The sequence below is a fragment of the Chaetodon trifascialis genome, chromosome 22, assembly GCF_039877785.1.
Source record: "Chaetodon trifascialis isolate fChaTrf1 chromosome 22, fChaTrf1.hap1, whole genome shotgun sequence".
NCBI classification, from domain to species: Eukaryota; Metazoa; Chordata; class Actinopteri; order Chaetodontiformes; family Chaetodontidae; genus Chaetodon; species Chaetodon trifascialis.
Window position 1 is genome coordinate 20184451 of NC_092077.1, and position 24075 is coordinate 20208525.

At 48.5% G+C, this 24075-nt stretch overlaps 2 protein-coding genes across 8 annotated transcripts in view; one reads left to right on the plus strand and one right to left on the minus strand.

The window, feature by feature from the left end:
• Positions 1-804: 804 nt before the first annotated feature.
• lta4h (leukotriene A4 hydrolase) lies at positions 805-7079 on the plus strand. 2 transcript variants are annotated; one of them, XR_011603534.1, is made up of 20 exons: positions 805-1029; positions 1971-2101; positions 2183-2303; positions 3321-3389; positions 3494-3598; positions 3679-3731; positions 3817-3889; positions 4037-4177; positions 4270-4293; positions 4384-4454; positions 4556-4667; positions 4892-5036; positions 5122-5225; positions 5753-5823; positions 5902-5956; positions 6036-6131; positions 6239-6321; positions 6404-6508; positions 6604-6805; positions 6892-7067. XR_011603534.1 is itself a non-coding variant. In XM_070992183.1 (19 exons), exons 1-19 carry the CDS (start codon positions 880-882, stop codon positions 6740-6742), a joined length of 1848 nt encoding a protein of 615 aa, XP_070848284.1. In that variant the 5' UTR covers positions 805-879; the 3' UTR covers positions 6743-7079. The 2 variants fall into 2 exon arrangements, 1 of the variants encoding a protein (XP_070848284.1); XM_070992183.1 differs by having other exon boundaries at positions 6604-7079.
• An 823-nt stretch (positions 7080-7902) lies between these two features.
• LOC139350556 (protein-methionine sulfoxide oxidase mical3b-like) overlaps positions 7903-24075 on the minus strand; it is a 19136-nt gene continuing 2963 nt past the window's right edge. Inside the window, exons 8-33 of one of the 6 annotated variants that reach the window (XR_011603530.1) lie at positions 23863-24075; positions 23486-23601; positions 22557-22683; positions 22355-22448; positions 21908-22055; positions 21567-21763; positions 20177-20277; positions 20035-20097; positions 19767-19949; positions 17532-17606; positions 16723-16882; positions 15369-15466; positions 15060-15132; positions 14742-14969; positions 14023-14228; positions 13842-13910; positions 12860-13543; positions 12691-12773; positions 12219-12290; positions 11793-11843; positions 11444-11689; positions 10970-11063; positions 10792-10842; positions 9770-9869; positions 9607-9680; positions 7903-9143 (exon numbers count right to left, since the gene is read on the minus strand). The exon at positions 23863-24075 is cut by the window's right edge and continues 45 nt beyond it. Coding sequence is in view for 4 of the 6 variants with exons in the window: in XM_070992028.1 (XP_070848129.1) it covers positions 8959-9143; positions 9607-9680; positions 9770-9869; positions 10792-10842; positions 10970-11063; positions 11444-11689; positions 11793-11843; positions 12219-12290; positions 12691-12773; positions 12860-13543; positions 13842-13910; positions 14023-14228; positions 14742-14910; positions 15060-15132; positions 15369-15466; positions 16723-16882; positions 17532-17606; positions 19767-19949; positions 20035-20097; positions 20177-20277; positions 21567-21763; positions 21908-22055; positions 22355-22448; positions 22557-22683; positions 23486-23601; positions 23863-24075 (3732 nt within the window). In the remaining 2 variants the exon portion in view is untranslated. Of the gene's footprint in view, positions 9144-9606; positions 9681-9769; positions 9870-10791; positions 10843-10969; positions 11064-11443; positions 11690-11792; positions 11844-12218; positions 12291-12690; positions 12774-12859; positions 13544-13841; positions 13911-14022; positions 14229-14741; positions 14970-15059; positions 15133-15368; positions 15467-16722; positions 16883-17531; positions 17607-19470; positions 19612-19766; positions 19950-20034; positions 20098-20176; positions 20278-21566; positions 21764-21907; positions 22056-22354; positions 22449-22556; positions 22684-23485; positions 23602-23862 lie in introns of those variants that run through there. The other 5 variants (XM_070992028.1, XR_011603529.1, XM_070992030.1 and 2 more) reach the window with 5 other exon arrangements.

Sequence of the window (24075 nt, forward strand, 5' to 3'; positions counted from 1 at the left end):
ATCTTATCTTATCTTATCTTATCTTATCTTATCTTATCTTATCTTATCTTATCTTATCTTATCTTATTTTATCTACACAGATGAAGATTAAGAGTTGGATTATAAACACAATGCAGACGAAGAGTTGGACTTCACTGGACTAGTTTAAGTCTTCTCTGTCCACGCTCTGATACATCTTGAAAGACATTTTGTCTCTGCTGTTTCTTCATGTCGTAGCTTCACTGGATATTTGGCTGAACATCATGAAGAAACTGTTGGTTTCTCTTTCGACATTCACTGTTTATTACACTGCTTTCATTGTGTAGAAACATGATTTGCGGGATCACATGACGAAGATGAACAAAGACTTTAAGATTTAAATTATTCCAGAGCAGGATTGTTACTGAAAACTGTGACGTGAGAAAAAGTCTTTTTGCAGCTTTGTTGTTCTGCATGTCTTTATTTTCCAGATGTCTGTGGAGGAGAGTCTGATTTAATCTGTAATTAAACAAAGTTAAATCTTCATCCCAGAAAACTCTTTTCTGTCTTCTGGACTCTCCCCGCCCCCTACACCTGTTCCCCGCTCACCTTCTGACCTGTCCACACCTGATCAGTACGTCACTGACACCTGCTGGTTTTCACACTCTTAAAGCAGAAATCAGGCCCGACTCGTGTCTCTTCTACCTTTTCTTTCTAAAACACTTTATTCACTTTATTCAACATTCTGCACCAGAACAACCTCCAAATCTGCCACATATTATTTTATATAGTAGCGCTGTTATGCTGAATCTTATTTTGAAAAGGACGGCGCCGGAAGTGGTACAGAGCGCGTTCCGGTGGTTATCCGGCTGGCAGTGGGACAGCCGCTTCATTCTCCCAGTTGTCACCGGACAGATCAACATGGCTTCGGACCCGTGCGCCTTCTCCTCCTTCACCAGGTGCGTCACCAAGCACCTGAACCTGTCCCTCCACCTGGACTTCGACAGGCACGTCATTAGAGGCAAGGTGGAGCTCACCGTGGAGGCCCTCGAGGACCGTTTCTCTGCTCTGGTAATGTTAACGAAGCCCGGGGCTCTGCTCTGGTGCAGCTGCATGTTAGCCCCAAAGCTAACGGCTCATTCATGAGTTCCATCATTTCCCGCGGAGTTTATGGTCAGTGAAGTGGTCATTTCATAAAGCAGAACTCCGCTTAAAAACTGAGCATTTCTTATTTTATATATTTTTATTTTTAGTAGAAATATGTGTGATGTCTGTCTCCACCTGACAGGCTATGAAACTGGGACTGTTTAATAAAATGCCAAATTCTACAGAAATTTGACAAATAACTGATTGAATTGTCAGACAAGAAGTTTTTAAATCCTAAACTGTTTGTTAAAAATCCTTTTTGCATGTGTAGAAACACGTGCTGACATGTTGTTAGAGATGCGCCCTTAAATTCCCGTTTTTCAGAATGGAGTTTGGTGTGACTTCATGTTGTCAGACTGAAGTTATTGTGTGATCCTGGACTTTGATTTGAAGGCCAGAATCCGGTAGAACAGGTGTGTTCACCTGAGTTTAGAGTGTTTATCAGTGAACAGCAGAGCTGACTTTCTTTTTCTGAAGTGTCATGAAATGAACCTGCTTGTCCAAAGACCGAAGTCTCTTGTAATCTGTTGATGGTGATGGTTGATGGTTGATGGTCTCTTTCTGTATTTTTATACCTGTGCAGGTGTAGTTCTTATCATTTCCTGTATCAACAGGTAAAGAAATACTTTGAAGCAAAAAGCTTAAATCTCTCTTGTGGTGAAGTCGAGATTTAAGACAGACTAAACTTCGTAGGTTGGACTTTGATCTTAGGCCTGATTTGTCAGTGCAGGTGTGCAGAGTGAGGTCAGAGAGGGACAGGTGAGCGTTTATCTGCAGGTATGTCTCAGGTTTGACCGTGCTGACTCAGCATGGCTGACATTAATCTCAGCTTCTCGTTAGTTGAAGTGTCTTTTTATCTGCCGCAGACTTTGGACACCAGAGACCTGAAGATCGTCTCTGTGAATGCTAATGGACAAGCGGCCCGGTTTACCATGGGCCCCAAACACAGCTTCAAGGGGACGCCGCTGGACATCGCGCTGCCCTTCGACCTCTCCAGGTGACCTCTTCTTCTCTTTCCTCATGTAACGGTTTTTCAAAACGAGGTGCTGTTAACGTGTTTGTGTTGTGGACCAATCAGAGGGCAGCATGTGATCGTGGAGGTGACCTATGAGACGTCTCCGTCAGCGTCGGCTCTGCAGTGGCTCACACCTGAACAGACTGCTGGGAAGAAACAGCCCTACCTGTTCAGCCAGTGTCAGGTGTGTGTGCTCGTCCAGTCCGTCTCAGGTCCAGAGTGTCTCAGGTCCAGTCCATCTCAGGTCCAGTCCGTCTCAGGTCCAGAGTGTCTCAGGTCCAGAGTGTCTCAGGTCCAGTCCATCTCAGGTCCAGTCTGTCTCAGGTCCAGAGTGTCTCAGGTCCAGAGTGTCTCAGGTCCAGTCCATCTCAGGTCCAGTCCATCTCAGGTCCAGAGTGTCTCAGGTCCAGTCTGTCTCAGGTTCAGAGTGTCTCAGGTCCAGTCTGTCTCAGGTCCAGAGTGTCTCATGTCCAATCTGTCTCAGGTCCAGTCCATCTCAGGTCCAGAGTGTCTCAGGTCCAGTCTGTCTCAGGTCCAGAGTGTCTCAGGTCCAGTCCATCTCAGGTCCAGAGTGTCTCAGGTCCAGTCCATCTCAGGTCCAGAGTGTCTCAGGTCCAGTCTGTCTCAGGTCCAGAGTGTCTCAGGTTCAGAGTGTCTCAGGTCCAGTCTGTCTCAGGTCCAGAGTGTCTCATGTCCAATCTGTCTCAGGTCCAGAGTGTCTCAGGTCTAGTCTGTCTCAGGTCTAGTCTGTCTCAGGGCCAGAGTGTCTCAGGGCCAGTCTGTCTCAGGTCCAGAGGTGATGGACAGCTGTGTGAGACAGCGTCTTGTGTAAGTCAGTTTTCAGACGTTTGAGCAGAAGTTGAAGTTTCTTCATGTCAGACGTTTCACACTTTGTTCTGTTTGTTCTCTAAACTGGTTTTTCTTTCCAAACCAGCGTCCTGGTTCCTGTTTCTTGTGGTTTTAGGTAGAACGTTCTTTCAGTGTCTTCAGGGACGGCTGCGTGTTGACAGGAAGTAGTTTCCTCTGAAGACACCGGAGGCGTCCTCTGTGGATTCATATCAGAGTGTAGCAATGAAAACAGTTCAGTGTGTGTGTGTGTGTGTGTGTGTGTGTGTGTGTGTGTGTGTGTGTGTGTGTGTGTGTGTGTGTGTGTGTACACAGTACGTGTGTCCTGACTGAGTCCCTGTGTTCTGTCTTACAGGCTCATCACTGCAGGAGTATGATTCCCTGTCAGGACAGTCCATCTGTCAAACACACCTACTACGCTCAGGTAACACACACACCTTTTGGGCTGTGTGCCTGCAGGCAGTGATGTCACTCCTCAGGTGTGGTTGTATGTTTTGTCTCTAGGGTGACCTGTGTGTTGTCTCTCAGGTGTCTGTACCTAAAGACCTGGTGGCTGTGATGAGTGCAGTGAGGGACGGACAGGAAGCTGACCCTCAGGACAGTAACCGTGTCGTGTACAGGTTCAGACAGCCGGTCAGTCATTTGAATCAGTGAACTTTATTTACATTGTTAACGACCCCCACTTCACCTTGACCTTTGACCTTTGTCCACAGGTGCCCATGCCTTCTTACCTGATTGCCATTGTTGTTGGAGCTCTGGAGAGCAGGTACTGTCTGTCTCACCTGTTCACTGATGTCATCGTGTCACCTGGAGCAGGTGAACAGTGTTTCTGTGCTCTGATTGGTCGACAGGGAGATCGGGCCGAGGTCCAGAGTCTGGTCTGAGAGCGAGTTTGTGGACAAAGCAGCGTTTGAGTTCTCTGAGGTGAATCACACGGAACCCTGCAGAACCTGAAAGCCACAGTACACACACACACACACACACACACACACACACACACACACACACACACACACACACACACACACACACCGGATGCTTGGTTTCACATGGTCTCTCGCTGTCTGTCAGACAGAGACCATGTTGAAGACGGCTGAGGACCTGGCGGGACCGTATGTTTGGGGTCAGTACGACATCCTGGTTCTTCCTCCGTCGTTCCCCTACGGAGGAATGGAGAACCCCTGTCTGACCTTCGCCACGCCCACATTACTGGTATCTATAGCAACACACTGACTGACACCTGATCATTAGCGACATCCTCACAGGCTGTCGATCAGCTGTTCACTGTCTCTGTCTCTTTACAGGCAGGAGACAAGTCTCTGTCCAACGTGAGTTCAAATCCTCCTTTAAAACTCTGCCAGCTAAATGTTCATGTGTTCATCCGTGTTCACCTGGCCGTGTGTTGTTCTCGCCGTCAGGTGATCGCTCATGAGATCTCCCACAGCTGGACCGGTAATCTGGTGACCAATAAGACGTGGGAACACTTCTGGTAAACAGACACGACCGCCGGCCTCTTTAAAGACACGAGAAAGAAGCGTCAGATGAATTTATTTTGAAGGAAACGTGACGACTTCCTGTTGTTGCCTTCAGGCTGAACGAGGGTCACACCGTGTACCTGGAGAGGATGATTGGCAGGTCTATGAACAGCGAGCAGTTCCGACAGTTTAAAGCCATGGGGGGCTGGAAGGACCTGCAGGACTCGGTGAGGACCTGAACCTGAACCTGAACCTGAACCTGAACCAGAACCAGAACCAGAACCAGAACCAGAACCAGAACCAGAACCTGGCTGGGTTCTCATCTGATTTTATTGTCTTTTGATTTTTGATATTTTTTATTTTGTTCCAGACTTTCTTTGGTACTATTTGATCAAAGCAGCTTGTCTGTTTCTTCTTCTGGTGTTTCTTACCTGTCCGCGTCATCACTCAGGTGAACACCTTTGGAGCCAACAACCCTCTGACCAACCTGGTCCCCAGCCTGCAGGACGTCGACCCCGACGACGCCTTCTCCTCCGTGCCCTACGAGAAAGGCTTTGCTCTGCTGTACCACCTGGAGGAGCTGATGGGAGGGCCAGGTAACACCAGGACACACCTGGACACGCTGCGAACCGTCTGTCCCTGCGCTGTTTATTGACCTCTCGCTTGCTTGGTCTTCCTCAGAGGTGTTCATGGGTTTTGTGAAGTCGTACATCCAGCTGTTTGCCTACAGCAGCGTCACTACAGACGAATGGAAGAACTACCTGTTCACCTACTTCAAAGACAAGGTGAGAAACACCTGAACGCTGCGGCGTCTGAGTATCGAGAGGCAAACACGCTCTGACATTGTCTTTTTGTTGAGACTTCATGAGGCGTCCAGAGCGCGGGGCGTTCAGGTACTTTAATGAGCGTGGGGTATTCAGGTGCTGCTTGCTGATCACTCTATGAGTCATAGCAGAAGATTGGGATGCCTGTGGACGCCATTCAGACACAGACGAGCGTGTCCTCAGTTTTGTTCCTGCTGTGTCGAACTGAACTCTGTCAGCTGACAAACATCTTGCTGAAACTCGTTCTAATGTTACAGTCCGGAAAGCTTTCAGCTCAGTTTTCATACTCGGTGCTACAGACACGTTACAGTCTGGACTAAGAAAGTAAAAGTGTGTTTAGAAAACGCCAAATCTCGTCGTCTCTCGTTCAGCCAGAACCTCGGAAGTCTTGATCGTGAACTTCAGACGTGTGTCAGGCTGGTTTTGGTAGTTCTTGACGACCTGCAGCAGGTCTGAAGGTAACGCTGAGCTGTGTTCATGTGTCTCAGGTGGACGTCCTGAACAAAGTGGACTGGAACGCCTGGATGTTCACCCCGGGGATGCCTCCAGTCAAACCTCAGTGAGTGGATCCTCAGACCTCCGTCAGGTCTTCCAGTCCTTCTTTAAAGCTGGTTGTTCTTCCATTGTTGTGTTTCAGGTACGACACCACGCTGGCTGACGCCTGCATTGCTCTGAGCCAGAGATGGATCAAGGTAAGACCTGGACCTCATATGAACCTGTTTCATTGTTTTGTTTTTTTTAACCAAACCTCCATCCTCTGCCCCCTTTCAGGCCAAAGACCAGGACCTGACCAACTTTCAAGAGTCTGATGTGAAGTCGCTGTCATCCCACCAGGTCATTGAGTTCCTGTCCCTGCTGCTTCAGGAGGTAAACCGCTTCAACTCACCACAGTCCGCCTGACTTCAGTCCAGTTCAGTCACAGTCCAGCTGACCGTCAGCCCACTTCACTTTATCAAGCCTTGTTCTTCGTCCAGGATCCTCTTCCTCTGACTCATGTGAAGAAGATGCAGGAGGTTTACGATCTCAACGCCTGCATGAACGCAGAGATTCGCTTCAGGTGTGAGTCCACATCATGTCCTTCATTTTAAAGCCCCGCCCCTCCCTGGAGGCCTCCTGATGATTGGCTGTTCTCCCTCCAGGTGGCTGAGGCTGTGTGTTCGGTCCAGGTGGGAGGAAGCCGTTCCCATGGCGCTGAAGATGGCCACAGAGCAGGGCAGGATGAAGTTCACCAGACCGCTCTTCAAGTATTTTCACACCTGCTTCACGTTTCAGTGACTGATTTTTAGGATTTTCGATGTTTTCTTGTGTTTGAGTATTTATCATTGCTGCTTTCTTTCAGAGAGGTGTTCAACTTCGAGAAGTACCACGATGAAGCCATCTCAGTGTTTCTGGCCAACAGAGGGGCGATGCACCCTGTCACCTCTGGACTGGTGGCCAAAGACCTGAAGGTGGACGCCAGCAACACCACCAGTCTGTAACACCAGAAACCAGTCTGAACGACCAGAAACCAGTCTGAACGACCAGAAACCAGTCTGAAATACCTGAAACCAGTGTGTAAAACCAGTGTGTAACACCAAAAACTGGTCTGTAAAGCCAGTTTGTAACACCAGAAACCAGCCTGGAGCACCAGTCTGTAACCAGTATTAATTCATGTATCAGCAACAACTCTTCTTCTTCACTTCTGTTTTCCGTCTCTCAAACTGAATCAATAATTTGATTCTTTGGTTAAATTTTTTGTTTCGTCTGTATCAATGTTTCATCTCAGGGCAGAAGAAGAAGAAGAGAAATGTTGATTTCATAAAAAAATAAAGTCACAAACAAAGAAATAAACTCTGCTGCTGTTCTGTTTTCTGAAAACATCTCAAATATCATGAAACATCGAAGCTGAAAGACGTTTATGAAACTACAAAATAAAAGCATGAAGATGAACACATGACCGTCAGATCTTACAAAATCTAAAACTGTTGAAACTCATAGAGTCTAAAAACACTCGAAGCTCTCACCTTCAGCTTTTACATGAATGAATGATTCATTCGAACAGGCACTCGTTCCTGTGACGTCTGTTCATGTGTTCATGTTGAAGCTGACCATCAGCTGAAAGGACTGATGAACATTACAGGATGTTTCATTCGTCCCTCTCGTGTTGCTCAAACCCACAGCCTCATGTGTTCACACTTCCTGTTGTTGTCATCAGTTATGAATCAATGATCAGTTTCAACGTTGTCCGTTAACGTGAAGCAACAGGAAGAGTTACAGCACAGACGTGTTGAACAAGAACGAGTATTACAAGTACATGAAGTACTCGCTGCAGCTGTTTGTGCTTCAGGAAGAACGAGCAAAATCAATACATCTATTGATCCTTCATAACATTTTCTAACCGTCATCAGTGATTCAGCTGTACACACATGAAGTAAAAGTACAATATTTTCTGGGACTCTGAGATCAAGTGGAGCGGAGGTACACAGTAACAGACAATCAATCAATAAAAACAGCCATAAAACAGAAACACATTCGAAATATTTTACGTAAAAAAATGAAACAAACCTGAGAATTTGCAGGAACCTCATTTTCTTACCTGGATGTCAGCTAGCTTAGCATCACTTAGCATTTCTTTTAACACAGACCAATGAGCAGAAATCAGCTGTAAATCGTTTATTACACAAGAAGGTGTGAAGGCTGTTTGTTGTTCAGTGCAGTTAGAGTTACATTAATAACCATCAGCTCGTCACAGTCACATTAAACAGGAGCAATGCTTCATGGGAACACAGTCAGCAAACAGTCACTGGTGGAGGTGTTGAATAAGGCCAACAGGTGAAGTTTGGTACATCAGATCAACAGCTGATGTGTTGGCACAACAATGAAAACAACAACAATGAAAATTGAAATTTATAAACTGATAAACTCTGAAAGTCTGTTTAATCTGGAACATTTCATTTTTCCAGTGAACACTAAGGTGAAATGGATACTGCACAGTACAGGTACTGGATACTGCACAGTACAGGTACTGGATACTGCACAGTACAGGTACTGGATACTGCTAACTGGAAGTTTGTAAGCTAGCTAAGATGGCGGGTTGTTGCAGCTAGCTTGCGTGTTTCCAGCTAGCTAGCATGTTCCAGGGAAACTGATTTCACTTTGTTAATCCCCGTAGAGGAAGTGACGACTTCACATGACGACCTCACGCGTTCCTGGATTAACAGACGTGGCTGACAGTGACACAGTAGCGCCCCCTGGTGGCTGCAGGATCGGCTGGCCATCAGTACAAACAGCCATTAACAAAATGCAGATTTATTGAGACAGAAAACATTTTAAATTGTGGAGATTCTGGTTTCTATATGTTAATGATGATTATAATGAAACAGGCTTCTTTTTTTTTTTAACGAAAGCTGAGTGGCTCATGAGAAAATACTCAACGCCGTCGTTTGACTGACGTAAGCGTGACGTGCAGAGATGCAGCAGACATGAAGTCGGTCATCAAAAAGCAGTTAACTGAGTTAACTTATTACGGAATTAGCAACCAAGACAGTTAGCTCGCTAACACAGTCTGGAAGCCAGATACCTTGATAGGCTATTGTGGCTAACTAGCATTTTAGCATAGCTAGCTGACTAGCACCACAAACAGTCATGACGTCATGAGCTTCCAGAAGCGAGTTAAAGAAGAAGGACGTGTAATATGACATCACTGCAGATCAGCTCAGGTCCAGCTGAGTCCCAGTCCTCGGGCTGTCATGACCTCCTCCAGGTCCTGGTCTTCCTGTCGTTGCTGCAGCCTTTGTTCCTCCAGCAGAGACACCAGAGAGTCTCTCTGCTCCACCACCTCCAACATCTCCTCCAGGATCAGACGCTCCTCCACCAGCTCCCACTCCTCCTTCAGGTGGTCTGCACACGGCCAGGACACACAGAGTTAATGTCCACTGTCCTAAATCTTACTGTGACCTGTTAGTAACACCGGGAAGCTCTAAAGATTCACTTCATGTGCACACTGGGTTTGTTCTAAACATTAAGCTAAAGATGAATCCAGGGTGGAGGCAGAAGGAAACAAGCCTCCATCACTGTGACCCTGTTTGTAACACCGGCAAGCTCTAAGGATTCACTTTTTGTGTCCAGCACGTCCTGTGGAAGCAGTGAATTCACTTTTAGCAGATAGTTAAACATCTTTTCTGTTTTCAGATGATCTAAATGTCCACTGAGACTTCCTGCCTCCACCGGCCGATGGCGAGCTGACCTCCGTCAGTTTGTTACTCTCGTGTTTCCATGGTTACAGCATCATGTTTTCAGACTTTAATGAAACTGTGTTTTTTCTGATGACAGAATGATTCTTTAAGTGCGAAACAGACGTTACCGTCCACAGCCATCCGCTCTCTGAGCTCCTGCTGCAGTCGACTCTGTCGGTCCTCCAACTCCAACTCTCGAGCGCTGAAACACAGCAGAGATGCTGAGAACTGGATCCAGACCGCCCTGATGCATCCTAACAAACCCGAACCTGATGAAGATCAGATACTCACAATATCATGAGTTCGGATTCATATCGAACCAGAGAGTTCTTCTGCTGGACCAGCTGGAACCACTGCTGCATCAGAGCCGGATTATCCAGTTTACCCAGTCCTGCAGGACGGTGTGTTACAGGGTCAGTTCAGCCGAAACACAAAATTAAAACAGGAGCAAACAAAAACCAACATATTCTGTGTCATACAGAACAGTATAAAGTACTGCACATCACAGTAAACTACAGGAAACACGTCATCAACAGCAGCAGCTCTCCAGTTAGAGCAGGGGTGGGGCCATAGATGACCCACAAGGCCGTCTGGTCCGACCCATGAGGCAGTTCTTAAGTAGCTAACAGCTAAGAAGCTGAAACGTCCCTCAGAGGGAGAATCAGTGAAGGAGAGCCTTGTTTCTGCCGTGGAGCTGAGAGCAGCGGACAAACTGTCCAAAGTGTCTTTTCATCTGAATAATAATGAGATGAAGGAAAAGCTGACTTGAAGCTCAGTGATGGACAGCGTCCGTGTGATCTGATCTTCATGGTGGACGTTACCAGGAACTCTGAGCTGAAGCTGAAGCTGAAGCTCCAGCAGCTTCAGGTTCATGTGAAACATGTGAAGAGGAAACACTGCACATGTTCCTGCTCCGAAGAACAGAAGCTGCTCTGACCTCTGAACCTGCTGCTCAGGTGAGACCCCTTCAGGTGTTTGGTGAAACGTTTCAGGACGTGAAGAGTCGACAAAAGGACCCGAACAGATTTACTGTTTGACGAGGAACCAGCCGATGTTCCTGACAGCCGACAACTCTTTACGGCAACGTCTCGGCTTCAGTTCCCATCGACTGACGGTGATCCTCGAAAAGCTTCATGAAGCAGCTGTGAGCAGGAGACGTTAACCAGACCATCTAACCAACAAACCAACTCTTAAAAACCCGAAAAGTCCGCTTCTTTTCACATCACAATGCAGTTAACGTCCGCATGCTGAGGTAAATCAGTACTTCTTTGGGATACTACAGTAAACTCCAGCACATCAAGTTGTGAACTAACCTCCAAGGTGGAGCTCCATGTCTTGGCCATCATCAGAGTCTCCCCAATAATCTGACAGAAACACAGCGGAGGTCACATCACTCTTTACATTGATTGGTCAGAATCAGAATCGTCTTTATTGGCCAAACATCTGGTCCAGGACTTCCTGCACACGGTGACTCGGGATCAGTGTGATTACCTGCTTCTCCTCTCAGAGCTTTCTCCACCATCACTCCTCTCTCCTCCAGCTGTCTCTGTCTCTCCTCCACGTGCTGCAGCTGTCTCTGGATCATCTGAAACAAACACAGTCAGGAAACAGTCAGGGTCTCAGACGCCCCCCTTTGCAGCTGATTGGCTGTTTGGTCCCACCAGAGTTTGACTGACAGCTTTCACACCAAAACAGACGCACTGAATGAACACACCAGGTGTCCACCATCTGAACCCAAACCAGCTGATCAGATCTTGAATCCAGGGTCGCTTTGATTCTGCTGCCACCTGCTGGACTGAAGAAGTAAGACGTGTGTCCTTGTCCTCAGGTGGACCTGGTCTTTAACCCCACCTGTCTCTGTTGTCTCTGTCCTCAGGTGGACCTGGTCTTTAACCCCACCTGTCTCTGTTGTCTCTGTCCTCAGGTGGACCTGGTCTTTTACCCCACCTGTCTCTGTTGTCTCACCTGAGCTTTGTGGAGTCTCTTCAGCTGTTCCTGTTTGGCCTTTCTTCGAGCAGCTCTCTGAACTCGTCGGGTGATTTTGGCATCAAGGTCTTCATCTTTGTCCTCTCGTCCCCTCTGGAACATGGTCTCCTTTACACTCAGACTGGACGGTTCCTTTGGCTGGACCAGGACCCCCACCACTTCCGTGGGACATGAGGACTCTCTGTCAGAGTCCTGGATGGGGACTCTGTCCTTCAGAGAGCGTGTCTGAAACAACACACACAGCAGCGTCAGTCCATTTCAGGACGTCTGACAGGACGGTGGACGATCAGACCTCTTTAAATTCCACAGTGGTGAGACGCGCCTGTACCTTCATGGCATACGCTCGTCTAAAAGCCAGAGCATGAGGAACATATGCCGGCTGAGAGACATGAAACACAAAGACAAACCAAACACAGACGAGACTTAAAGCGATGTAAACAGCATCAGAAAACAAACATGTTCAGACAGGGTTCATGTCTCTGTGTGTGTCTGAGTGCCGACTATTACAGTTACAGGACTGACAGCATGCTTTCAATGCACATGTTTAAATATTCAAGAGTTCATCAGGGTCAAATCACGTCAAGTCTCTCAGCAGTCGTGTCCACGCTCATGATTTTGTAATTTAGAGCTGATTTGAGTCCAAGTCTTCAGTCTGCACCCCAACACATTCACTCAGTGTCTGCTTGGCTGATAAACAACTTTCAGTCACAGTCACACAACTTTAAACCCACGACGCCTGAAACACAGCTGATACCTGCTGGTCGTCCTCCTCTTTCAGTGTGGCTCTCTGAAACTCAGACGTGAGGTCGAGCAGCTCCAAACGCAGCTACGGACACCAAGAGAGGACAGTCAGCACGAGGGAGGACGTCTACAGGCAGGGCTCACAGGACTCAGGTGGATCGTGGTGGACATGGGATGCTGTGCTGTGACGTGACGTGACATGATGTGACATGATGTGGCGTGGTGTGGCGTGGCGTGGCATGATGTGACATGGTGTGACATGGTGTGACGTGTCGTGACGTGACGTGATGTGGCGTGGCGTGGCGTGGCGTGGCGTGGCGTGACGTGGTGTGGCGTGGCGTGGCGTGGCGTGGCGTGGCGTGGCGTGGCGTGACGTGACGTGGCGTGGCGTGGCGTGGCGTGGCGTGGCGTGGCGTGGCGTGGCGTGGCGTGGCGTGGCGTGGCGTGGCGTGGCGTGGCGTGGCGCTCGTGTGTTGGACTCTTACGTTTTTTCTGGCTGTCAGCGAACACCTCTGCAGCAGAGCCGATGACTCCAGGTCAGACTCCTCTGTCGCCATCATGCTCACATCTGAAGACAGTAACACAGGAAGTAGAATTATTACCTCATCACTAGGACTCAGTCGGTCTTAAGGTATCTCTTTATGACATCATCACCTGTAGCTCTGCTCTGATTGGCCGTGTCCTTGTTCACCCTCTCTGCACCTGGCGGTAAGGTTCTGCCCCACTTCTTCTTCTCCTTTCTGTTGCCAGAGAACACCGCCCTCCACAGGGCTCTGGCCCCGCCCCCTTCCACATCTGCCTGTCTGAGGGGCGGAGCCTCTCGGAGACCCTTTGAGTGGAAGGGGATAGCCCCGCCCCCGCCCTGTAGAGGGGGAATGAGGAGGCGGGGGGGGAGGCTGTGGGCTCCTCTATTTCTCCTCGTCCTCACCTCTGCTGCCTCCTTGAGTGGTCCCGCCCCTTCCTGCCCTGGCCCCTCCCCTCTCACCTGCAGGAGGAGGGGCTTCTTCTGCGGCAGTTCAGGGTTGATGTCATCAAACGAGCCCCGCCCTCCAGCAGTTCGTTGGGGGACGTGTCTCTGAGCAGCTGTTTCCATGACAATGACAGGCGTGAGCTGTGTGGGCGGAGCTGCGTCTCTGTCGTCATCAGGGGCGGAGTCAGGCGTTGTGATGAAGGAAGCGGTGGAGGGTGTGCTCGTGATGGCCGGCGTCTCAGAGGGAGGTGTGGAGGAGGGAACGCAGGGCGGCGGGCCCAAAGCAGACTCCACAGACGTGTCGCAGTGTGTGATGTCACTTCCTGGCACTGAGGATGAGCTCTGACTGATGAGAGGACACTCGTCCTCTGAGGGAGGAGAGAGACAAAGATGGAAAACATTTCAGGATGTCTTCTGTCAGTCCAGGTCTGTGCTGGGCGACGACGTGGAAACAACACAAAAAGTTAGTCCTTCACACGTGAACTGAAAGCTCTTCCAGATCATCATGTCTGACATTTAGACTTCTTTAATCGATCAGCATGAAAGGAAGCAAAGCGCGTTAAAAACATCAGCAGCTGGTTAAAACGATGATCACAGCAGCTTCATGCAGTCAGCTCGTCTAAACTTCATGGTTTTCTGAATGTGGTTTGGTTAGTCTGGTTCTACCTGTCTCCTCCTCTAACAGGAGCCACAGGCCCGAGTGTCGCTCCATGTCGCAGGGGCAGTACTCCCCCTCTACCAACAGGGGGAGACACAACACAGCACACATTACAGCATGTAAACACAATACAGCACACACACACACACACACACACACACACAGAAAACACAGACCAGCGAGACTTACCGTCACTGGACTCCACCTCACTGCCTCCCTCCTCTTCCTCTTCCTCTTCCTCCACCTCTGCCTCCTCTTCATCCTCCTCCTCCTCCTGGTTGTCTCTGAGGTGGAGCTGCAGAGTTTCCTTCCATGAAGCTCTGATCTCCTTTGATGTCACATGACGGCGACCGCTGCCCTCTTCCTCCTCCTCTTCCTCCATCTCCGACTCTGAACTGAAAACACAAAGAGACGAGCTGAAGTTCTGCTTCCCTGTGAGGAGGAACGACGTCACCGTATGGAAGACCATCACTGCCAGCAAAACACATCGTGAGTCAAAATTATGAACTTTCATGTTGAATATTTTAGGATTTAAAGTCGATTTTGAAAGAGTCTCAGTTATTGAGAGGAAAAGTCGTAAGTGTGACTCAAAAGTCATTTTGTCACAATATTTACTGATTCTAATAAATCATGATTGAGTCGTCGTTTTACACTTGAAAGTTATGAAGTTCCAGTTCTGACTTAAAATGTCATTTTTTGCTTTAAAGGCCATAAAAGTCATAGATAATAAAGAAATGTATAAATGCGACTTTAAAAAGTTGTTAAATGGTTTTAATGTAAAACTCAAAATCTTAAATCATCAATTCTGACTTTCAGTATCTATTTCTTATTTTTGAATATTCCTCATACGTCATGGATTTTTATCTTTTCCTGGCGTTAAAGACCTTCCATACAGATCTGATCCAGACCTGTGGTTGGTTTTCTCGTCCAGGCTCAGGTTGAAGCGGTTCAGCGTCTCCTCCGACACCTCCTCAGGCTCCTCAGGCTCCTCCAGCAGCTCCGTCTCCACCTTCGTCGAGCTCCGGCGGTAGTTTTCCAGCTCGATCCTCTCCGGCGTCGCCGCCATCATAGAAACAACTGCAAACACACCAACACAGCCACACACACACACAGACACACACAGAAACACACACACACTAAAGCCCACATTGATTCCAGTTTAAGGAGCATGCTCAGCGTGAACAGGTATGAAGACTGACAGGATGACACAGGTGAAGAGAGCTCACCTGAGGATCGACGACGGTCAGCAGAGGTCAGAGAGTCTGCAGAGGAGCGTGAGGGGGCAGAGCCCAGAGACGCCTGTGAAGAAAACAAACGCGCTCCAGTGCTTCTGTCAAGAAATACTGTCAAATATATGTGATCTCAGCCAGGACCAGGACCAGGACCAGGGCCAAGACCAAGACCAGGACCAGGACCAGGACCAGGACCAGGACCAGGACCAGGACCAGGACCAGGACACACATCTCGTCAAGCAGCAGCAAACACTTCACAATGTCCCGGTAACCGTGCAGAACACCTGAGCAGGCCTTTCTTACCGTTGGCGTTGGCAGCGGAGCGGCCGACTGACTCGGCCTCTTCCTCGCCGTCACGGCGTTCAGACGACAGTCGTCGCGCTGAAGACAGTAAAACCTCCCTGAGACACGACAGAAGACACAGCATGTGGAAAACAACGGGGAGCACGCGCGTCAACAGACACGAACCAGAGGCCAGATTTATAGCAGCGCTCCGACTGACGCCCGCCTCGCACTTCAAACTCTGTCATGTGACCGCTGCGCTCTGATTGGCTGCTCACACTGTTCACCAAACAGACAGGAGAGCTCGTTTTTCCTGAAGCTCAAACACACAATACGAGCTCTGTGGACCACACACACACACACACGCACACTGAAATACATCAACACACACACACACACACATACACACACACACACACACACACACACAAAAACACACACACACACACACAAACGCACACACACACACACACACATACACACACACACACACACACACTGAAATACATCAACACACACACACACACATACACACACACACACACACACACACACACACACACACACACTGAAATACATCAACACACACACTGATGTTAAAATACTTGTACTGCAGTGCAGTAAACGCCGTCACACCAGCCACAGAATACTGCAGTAATCTGAGCCTTAAAGAAAGCTGAACTGCGGTGGAGTGAACGAGTGAATGTGTGAACATGTGAACGTGTGAACGAGTGAACGAGTGAATGGAGCCTTCAGTTTCTCTTCCTCAGGCTGCTGCAGCTTCAAGGACACCAATGATAAATATAGCAGGGAGGGTGAGGAGTCATGTGCTTTCATGTGTTTGTAATTCATGTCTTCACGTCCTTCAGGACACTAATAAATACTAATGAAGATAAAAAAGGTCATTTAAAGATTTAAATATAAGGAAAATGTTGCTGTGAGACAGAGAGAAGAAACCTTCAAAGGTCAGATTTCCTTCATGAAGCACGAGTCAAACATGAAGTTTACAGTAATAAACATTAATGACCAACGTACACACACACACACACACACACACACACACACACACACACACACACACACACACACACACACACACACACACACTGCATGTATGCAGCGAGGCCTCCTGTCTCCTGATTGGTCAGTGCGTTCGCTCTCTAACTTGATCCATCAAAGGAAACAGTCACATGTTCAGCACATGAAATAAACCCTTTAATTAACTGAATCTTTGTTTTAATCTTTTCTCTCTTCAGTCAGTTAAACGTCGTGTTTCTAACTGTTTTCCTTCATTGTGTGGACGCAGAAATATGTGACTGAGGTGACGCTTTAACTGATGATGATGATGATGATGATGATGATGATGGACACTCACCGCTGTGCTGGTCGAAGGCGTAAGCAGCCAGTCTGAGCGTGCTGCTGCAGTGGAAACACTGGAAACAACTTCGATGGAAGAACAAACCTTCTGCACTCAAACGCTCCATCACATAAACCCTCCTCTGACAGAAGAAGCACACGGCACTGCAGCCTGAGGACTGAGAGACAGACGAGGACTGAGAGACGGACGAGGACTGAGAGACAGACAGACAGGTGCTGAGAGACAGACGAGGACTGAGAGACAGACGAGGACTGAGAGACGGACGAGGACTGAGAGACGGACGAGGACTGAGAGATGGACGAGGACTGAGAGACAGACAGACAGGTGCTGAGAGACAGACAGGTACTGAGAGACAGACGAGGACTGAGAGACGGACGAGGACTGAGAGACAGACAGACAGGTGCTGAGAGACAGACAGGTACTGAGAGACAGACGAGGACTGAGAGACAGACAGTCAGGTGCTGAGAGACAGACAAGGACTGAGAGACAGACAGACAGGTACTGAGAGACAGACGAGGACTGAGAGACAGACAGACAGGTGCTGAGAGACAGACAAGGACTGAGAGACAGACGAGGACTGAAAGACAGACAGGCTCTGTTTTTTGTCCCTTTTCTTCATTTTTCTGAGTACTTTTCCTTTGGATACTTCTAGTAGTATTTTGCTGGTAGTACTGCAGTACTTCCACCTCCAGCACACGCAGTAAGCCTCTGGCTGTAATGGAGTATTTTTACTGTGTGGGATTCAAACACAGAACATCAACATGGTCAAACAACCTGAACTGTTCAGCAACCAATCACATTCTTACCAAACTCACGTCCTCCTGACTCTGAATACGATTGGTTATCTGCTCAGCCAATGAGCTTACTCCACCAGTGTGCATCTGCAGACAGACGGACAGACAGACGGACGGACAGACAGACGGACGGACGGACGGACAGACGGACAGATGGACGGACAGACAGACAGACAGACAGACAGACAAACAGACAGACAGACAGACAGGTGGGTTACAGTCACAGATTCTTCACTTCAGATTCAGTTTGTTCTGTCTTCATCATTGTGATGTCATGGCAGAGAATCATGGGAAATGAAGTTCTTAACTCATTCTCAGGCCTGCATTGTGTTCTGTGTGAAGAGGTCTCACTCCACCTGTTTTTCTCAGGAGAGAAGTTTAGATTTCTTAAATGTGCTCACTTTCTCTCTGATGTTCAGAGACGTGACGATGACCGACCAGGATGAAGACCATGGACACTGACGGACAGCTCCTCTGAGCAGGCTGTTAGCTGCAGAGACAGCTGCTCTGTCTCACGTCTCCGAAAACATCGGAGCAAATTCCAAACAGACATGATTTTCAGAAACTAACCGCATATTAAAAATCTGACTGTTACAAGAAACATGTGAACTTCTAAATCGACGTAAGATCAAAGGAACAGCTAACAGCTTCACTCAGGGTCTCCTTCTTCTGCTGGCTAGATGAGAAATGCATTCTGGGATACTAAAGTCAGCCCCTGACGTGTCCTGATAAAGCAGGTGGAGTGAACCTTCTTCCGATGGTCCAAACTGAGCTCGTTGGACTGGAGATGCTCTGTGGGAGCACAGAAACAGACCTCCAGTCAGTGCTAGTCGTCGTCAGCCTGCTGTTAGAGGCACATTCTTCATCTGCGGTCTTCAATAAGTGGCTTTTGATTCAGGGAACAAAGACAGAAGCAGAAAATAAACTTTGCTTGTGTCAGCAGTGAGTGGGGAAGTCCAGCTACTGGTTCACAAACACACCAGAGCTTCAGTTTGCCCGAGCTGCAGGCTGATCTGAAGTCAGCTCTTCTCTCCTCAATGGAAACTATTCATGAGATTCACAGCGAAGACAGTTTGTTTCGGTCTGCAGACGATCACATGAACCATCTGCCCTGCAGAGCGTCACTGGCACTGAACAAACGGCTGGAGGGAGCAAACAGCTGCCGACCTGCGTTTCACTACTCCACAAACACTGAACAACACCACCACAGATACCCAGAATGCACTGCAGCGCTGTACCTGCTCCTCCACACTGGCCGCAGCCTGAGACTTGACCTTTTCTTTGAAGCGAAAACTCATCTGTTCCTGTTGAAGAGTGCGTTTCCTCTGGTGAGGCGTTTCCATGGAGACAAATGGGACATTTATATGTGGACAGTTACTCAAATACTCAAGTACAACTTTAAAAATACTTGTACTTTCTACCTCTACTCCACTAGATGTCAGGGGAAATGGGAAACTATTTGCTGCACTACATGTGTTTCCTGGTGGAGATGAAGGTGGAGATCAACCAGCCTCCATCACTGCAGCGTCACCATTAAGCCTGTGAGACGACACTGAGACCAGTGTCAAAGACTTCCTGACAGACACGACCAGTGGAACCAGTTTCCTGCTCAGTCTACAGGAACTGGAAACACTCGATGACTCAACGATGATGACGCTGCTCATTTCATTTCACTTCTAATTGTTTATTTCTGCTCTTCAACCCGTTTGTTTGTCTTGTGCTGTCAGACAGCTAAAGCTTAATAACATGGTCATTCTCATTCACCTGGAAACACCTGGACTCACCAGGTAACGTCAGGTGTGTTTCTATATGGCAGACAGGATGAAGAGCGACATGTAGACGTGATCTTTCTCCTGTTTTTCAGTCAGAGGTAACTGACATCGAACTCTCTGATGAAGCTGCAGCGACGGATCGGTCAACAGAAACGTGTGAGGGTGCATGTTGTGAGGGTTCATCTGGTTCTACTGGTTTCTACTGGTTTCTGCTGACTGCCAGTCTTTACCGGCCTCCATGACGACGTGTGAAGTGGAGCTGTAGCCTGCTGACAGTCCGGAGACTGTGGGGGGGGGAGGCTGGACCACAGCTCCCCCTGCTGGTCGACACAGTCAGAAACAGCTGAATGTTATGAACTGATGATCTGATCACAGTCGAACAATGAGCCACGCTGTCGGATTCAGTCTGACATCCATCTTTGTTTGATGAATGATGAATCTGACACCTGCGGGCAGGATGTCACTCTGAACTCACCTGTTGATGTAAAGCTGTTACAGAGGAAGAAGAAGAAGAAGAAGAACTCCTGCAGGAAGTTGAGCTCTTGTCCAGCTTGGCCTGCAGTTGATTGGCCATCAGACGCACTCTGGAGCGGCCGGACGGACCCACAAATGCCTCATCATACACCTGGCAGTCCACATCAGCGTTCAGGTCACATGACTGGAAACAAAGACTTTATTTAAAGAGAAAACATCGAACTGAAGAGTGAATAAATGCAGTCGGAAACTAAAGGGCAAAGCCGGACCTCCTGCTGCTCTCCACAGGCTCCACTGGTCTTCCTCCGTTTCCCCCGAGCTTCTTTCTGCTCCTGTGGAGACATCGAGGCGTTACCGGCTCAAAGGTACGACAAGAATACAGACGAGAGAGTAATAAAGAGCTGCAGGAACCTTTGGGTTTCTCTTTCTGGATGGGCTGAGTCCCAGTCTGCTGAGCAGAGAGGCCGGAGTGATGAGAGCTGATCTCAGGTCAGAGCTCTGACTCAGACAACCTGAAACATCAGGAGAGACGTCAGAGACTGATAACATCATGACATCATGTTTGTGTGTTATCCTCAACCAGCTGCTGCAGTCCTCCGGCTTTAAATCTGAGGGAGGTTTTCTTTGAATTGCCTTCGTTTTACGTGTCCGACCCTTTAACAGACTGATAATCTTCAAGCTGATGACGGACGCCTTTCAGGCTTGGTTGGTCCAGCATTCTCCTGAAGCTGCAGACAAGTCCTGGATGCCAAGACGGCTGCGATTTCAGTGATCACAGAAACAAAAAACACGTGTAGTCGAAGTTCAGAGAGGTTATGGAGGACTTCGGTTGGCCTCAAGGAAGTTCTGGCACACTGTTTGACTCAGGAAGGGAGCGTAGGCTTGGCTCAGGCTGCGATCGGCAGGGGACGAGAACTGCTGACCCTGTGTGGCCGTGGATATTTTCCAGCCGTGGAAAGAGCATTTTGAGGAACTCCTGCACCCGAGCAACATGTTGCTTTGAAGACTTGGGGGATGCCTCACCTTAGAGGAGGTCTCTGGGGTAGTCAAGAAGCTCTGCAGCAGCAAGGCACCAGGTGTGGACGAGAAGAGACATTTTTTTTAGGTTTAAAAAATAGCCTTTGCAATAACTAGTGGACGGAGACACCATGATGTCCCCCATTGGTTTGTGGACTACTGTTGTAAAGCCTCCAGTCGGGCATTATGATCATCACCATTTTGTTTTTTTGAAGGCAGTGACCATATTTGGACAAGAGGGTGGATCTGGACTGACTGGACCTGACTTAGAACCTGAGGACACACCATGGCAGCGACTTTGTCAATAACAACATGACAGCAGCCTAAAGTGTAGCTCAGGAGGTCGGACGGCTGCCACTCATCAGAAGGTCACTGGTTCAATCCCTGGCCTGAAACTGAACCCTGATGCTGTGAATGAACTTGAGAAAACCTCTAAATGAGACCATAATTTACTAAATGAACAGCAGGCTGCTTTGAAGAAGACTTGGATTCACATCATAAACTCATTAGAAAACTGTTTGCTGATGATAAATCAAGTGAGAAATAAGCTAATTTCCTCATCGACTTCTACACAATCACACTTATGTCTACAGGCAGTGGAGTCGCCCCCTGCTGGCCATTTGAAAGAATGCAGGTTTGAGGCACTTCTTCATTGGCTTCTTTGCTGAGTTAAATAATCTTTCTCAGACTAAATAGCTGTGTTTTTGATAAACAGTATTTTTGGGAGGGCTAAACAACCTTTTTTTATAGTTTCAGGTTAGGTTAGTCTCTTTCTGTGTCTCACCAGGCGGCGGCGGCGTGTCTTTCAGCAGCTGGTAGAACTGACTCAGGTACATCACCATTGACAGAGAGTCTGGTTCTGCTACAGACAACATCTCCTCCACCGTCATCAGAGGAGAAATCCCAAACTCTCTTTCGGCCACATCAAAGCCAAGCCAAGTGTTTTCCTCCACCGACGACTCATCCAGAGAGTCGAAGTCTCTGAGGACAGACAAGAAGACAGGACATCAGGAAGACAGGTAGTCAAAACTGCGTCAGAAACTGATGTAAAAGAAAATGTGTCCTGCGCCTTCATTGAATGCTTGAATTGTTTTGATTGTTTATTGTGGAGGAGCAGATTTTTACATGAGATCAGGTCGATATCGATGAATCAGGGCACAGAGAGCAAGGCCACTCTTCCAGGAAGTAGTCAGGTCACTAACGGCAACGCCACGATAACCACGAGTCTGCTCCTGACACCAGGTTAGCAGCTTATTGGACTGAGAGAAAGAATCTGTCAAAGAGGACGAGACAGGAGACCAATCGCATCACAAAGGAGACAGGAGACCAATCACATCACAAAGAACGAGACAGGAGACCAATCACATCACAAAGAACGAGACAGGAGACCAATCACATCACAAAGAACGAGACAGAGACCAATCACATCACAAAGAACGAGACAGGAGACCAATCACATCACAAAGAACGAGACAGGAGACCAATCACATCACAAAGAAGGAGACAGGAGACCAGTCACATCCGATTTAATTCAACTGAACTGTGAGTATTTGATAGGAAGACTGAACTCACCTTGTCTGAGGAATCTGGGCGATGGCAGACGGATGATGTCCCCACAGACTGTGTTTAGACCCACGTCCTCTCCTGTGTCCACCAGGTGTCTCACCTGGAGGAAAAAACAAAACAAAAACCGGTTGTTTGTTATTTCGTTAGGTGGCTGTGTGTTAAAATCTGTTGATTTCAGCTGGATGCAGAGTTGAGCAGGTGTGTGCACCTGTGCAGGTGTGATGAGCAGACGGTTGATGTTCAGGTATCGTGTTGTTGGATCAACTGTGAACAGACTGAAGTTCTTCTGTAAGTTCTCTGGAGTCGTCTGAGGGAGGAGACGGTACAAACTCTCTCTGAGAGACAGACAGGACACAGAGAGAGAGACAGCATAGTTCAACGGATGTCTGCTGATGCACCAGAGAAGAAGAGAGCAGAGAGAACAATTGGCCTGTCCTCTCCTGGTGCTGTCAACGGGAGGAATGAGAAGACAGAAGCAGATGAGGAGGGATCTTGGATGATGAAGCCCCTCCATGGGATCCAGAAATGATACCAAAGCCCGGCCTGAAGGACAGCACAAGAGGCTCTGATCGTGACAGCACCAGAACTGGCCCTCAGCACCAGATCCACAGAGGCGGGGTCTACCACAGGAGACCGGACCCAAGCTGCAGACTGTGCAGAGAGGCCCCTGAGACAGGTCAGCACACAGGAGCAGGGTGGAAGACACAAGCTAGGACAGCATTCACCATAACCAGGTGCCTGGATAGTGTACAGGAACACCTGTGCAGAGAATGGATCAGATGTCCTCCAGTCCCAATGGGACACAGCACCGAAAGCGGTTGAGAACAGCAGAGCTAAGACCCTGTTGGACTCCAGCAGCTGCTGGCTCACCACAGACACTGTGGTGGTTAACAAGGACCAGAGGAGGGCTGCTGAGATAGATGTGATCACTGCAGCTGACAGTGACATCAGAACATGACCGTGAGAAGACGGAGGAGTGCAGCAGCAGCAGCAGAGTGGAGCAGATGTGGAAGTCCAAAGTGGTCACCGTGGTAACAGGAACATTAGGGGCTGTGACCCCCAAACTGGGAGAGCGGATCCAGCAGATCCAGGTCTCTGGTAGAGGACCCACAAATATATGAAGATTTATATACTGACCTGTCTGCCAGGATGTCCAGAGGAGCTCCTCCCTGAGACCAACTTCTAATCATCCAGGCTGAGTCCAGAGCTGCCAGAAACCCCCGAGCTATCCCTGTTCCCATTGGCCAGAAGGGCTGCAGACAGACAGGAAGACAGACATCATCATCATCATCATCATCATCATCATCATCATCATCATCATCATCATCATCATCAACTGTCTGTCTGATTCAGGAGGTTCAGCGTTTTTAAGGATAATAAATCAATGAGTCATTGTACACATCTTTCACCGAGTCCATCAAACCTGTATGTCCACCTGTCTCAACCCCAGCAGACTGTCTGTGTCTCCACCTGTCTCAACCCCAGCAGACTGTCTGTGTCTCCACCTGTCTCACCTCCAGCAGACTGTCCCCCACCAGTGTGACCAGCAGCTGGTGTCCGTGGCGCTGGCGAACCATAGCGGCATTCTCAGAGGCGTACATGCAGGTGAAGTCAAACATGGCGACATCTGGCTGACCATAGTGATTCATGGCGAAGTCCAGAGACGGCAGCTGGTGATTGGTGGAGAAGTCAGCAGCCTCGCGGGCATACATCTGCAGTGCATTCTG

Bases quoted from the DNA above. Each gene is read 5' to 3' on its own strand.
- lta4h (XM_070992183.1), top strand. From the start codon at position 880: ATGGCTTCGGACCCGTGCGCCTTCTCCTCCTTCACCAGGTGCGTCACC. The intron at 3,599-3,678 runs GTCAGTCATTTG...CTTTGTCCACAG, and splicing joins TGTACAGGTTCAGACAGCCG to GTGCCCATGCCTTCTTACCT. The intron at 5,957-6,035 runs GTAAGACCTGGA...GCCCCCTTTCAG, and splicing joins TGAGCCAGAGATGGATCAAG to GCCAAAGACCAGGACCTGAC.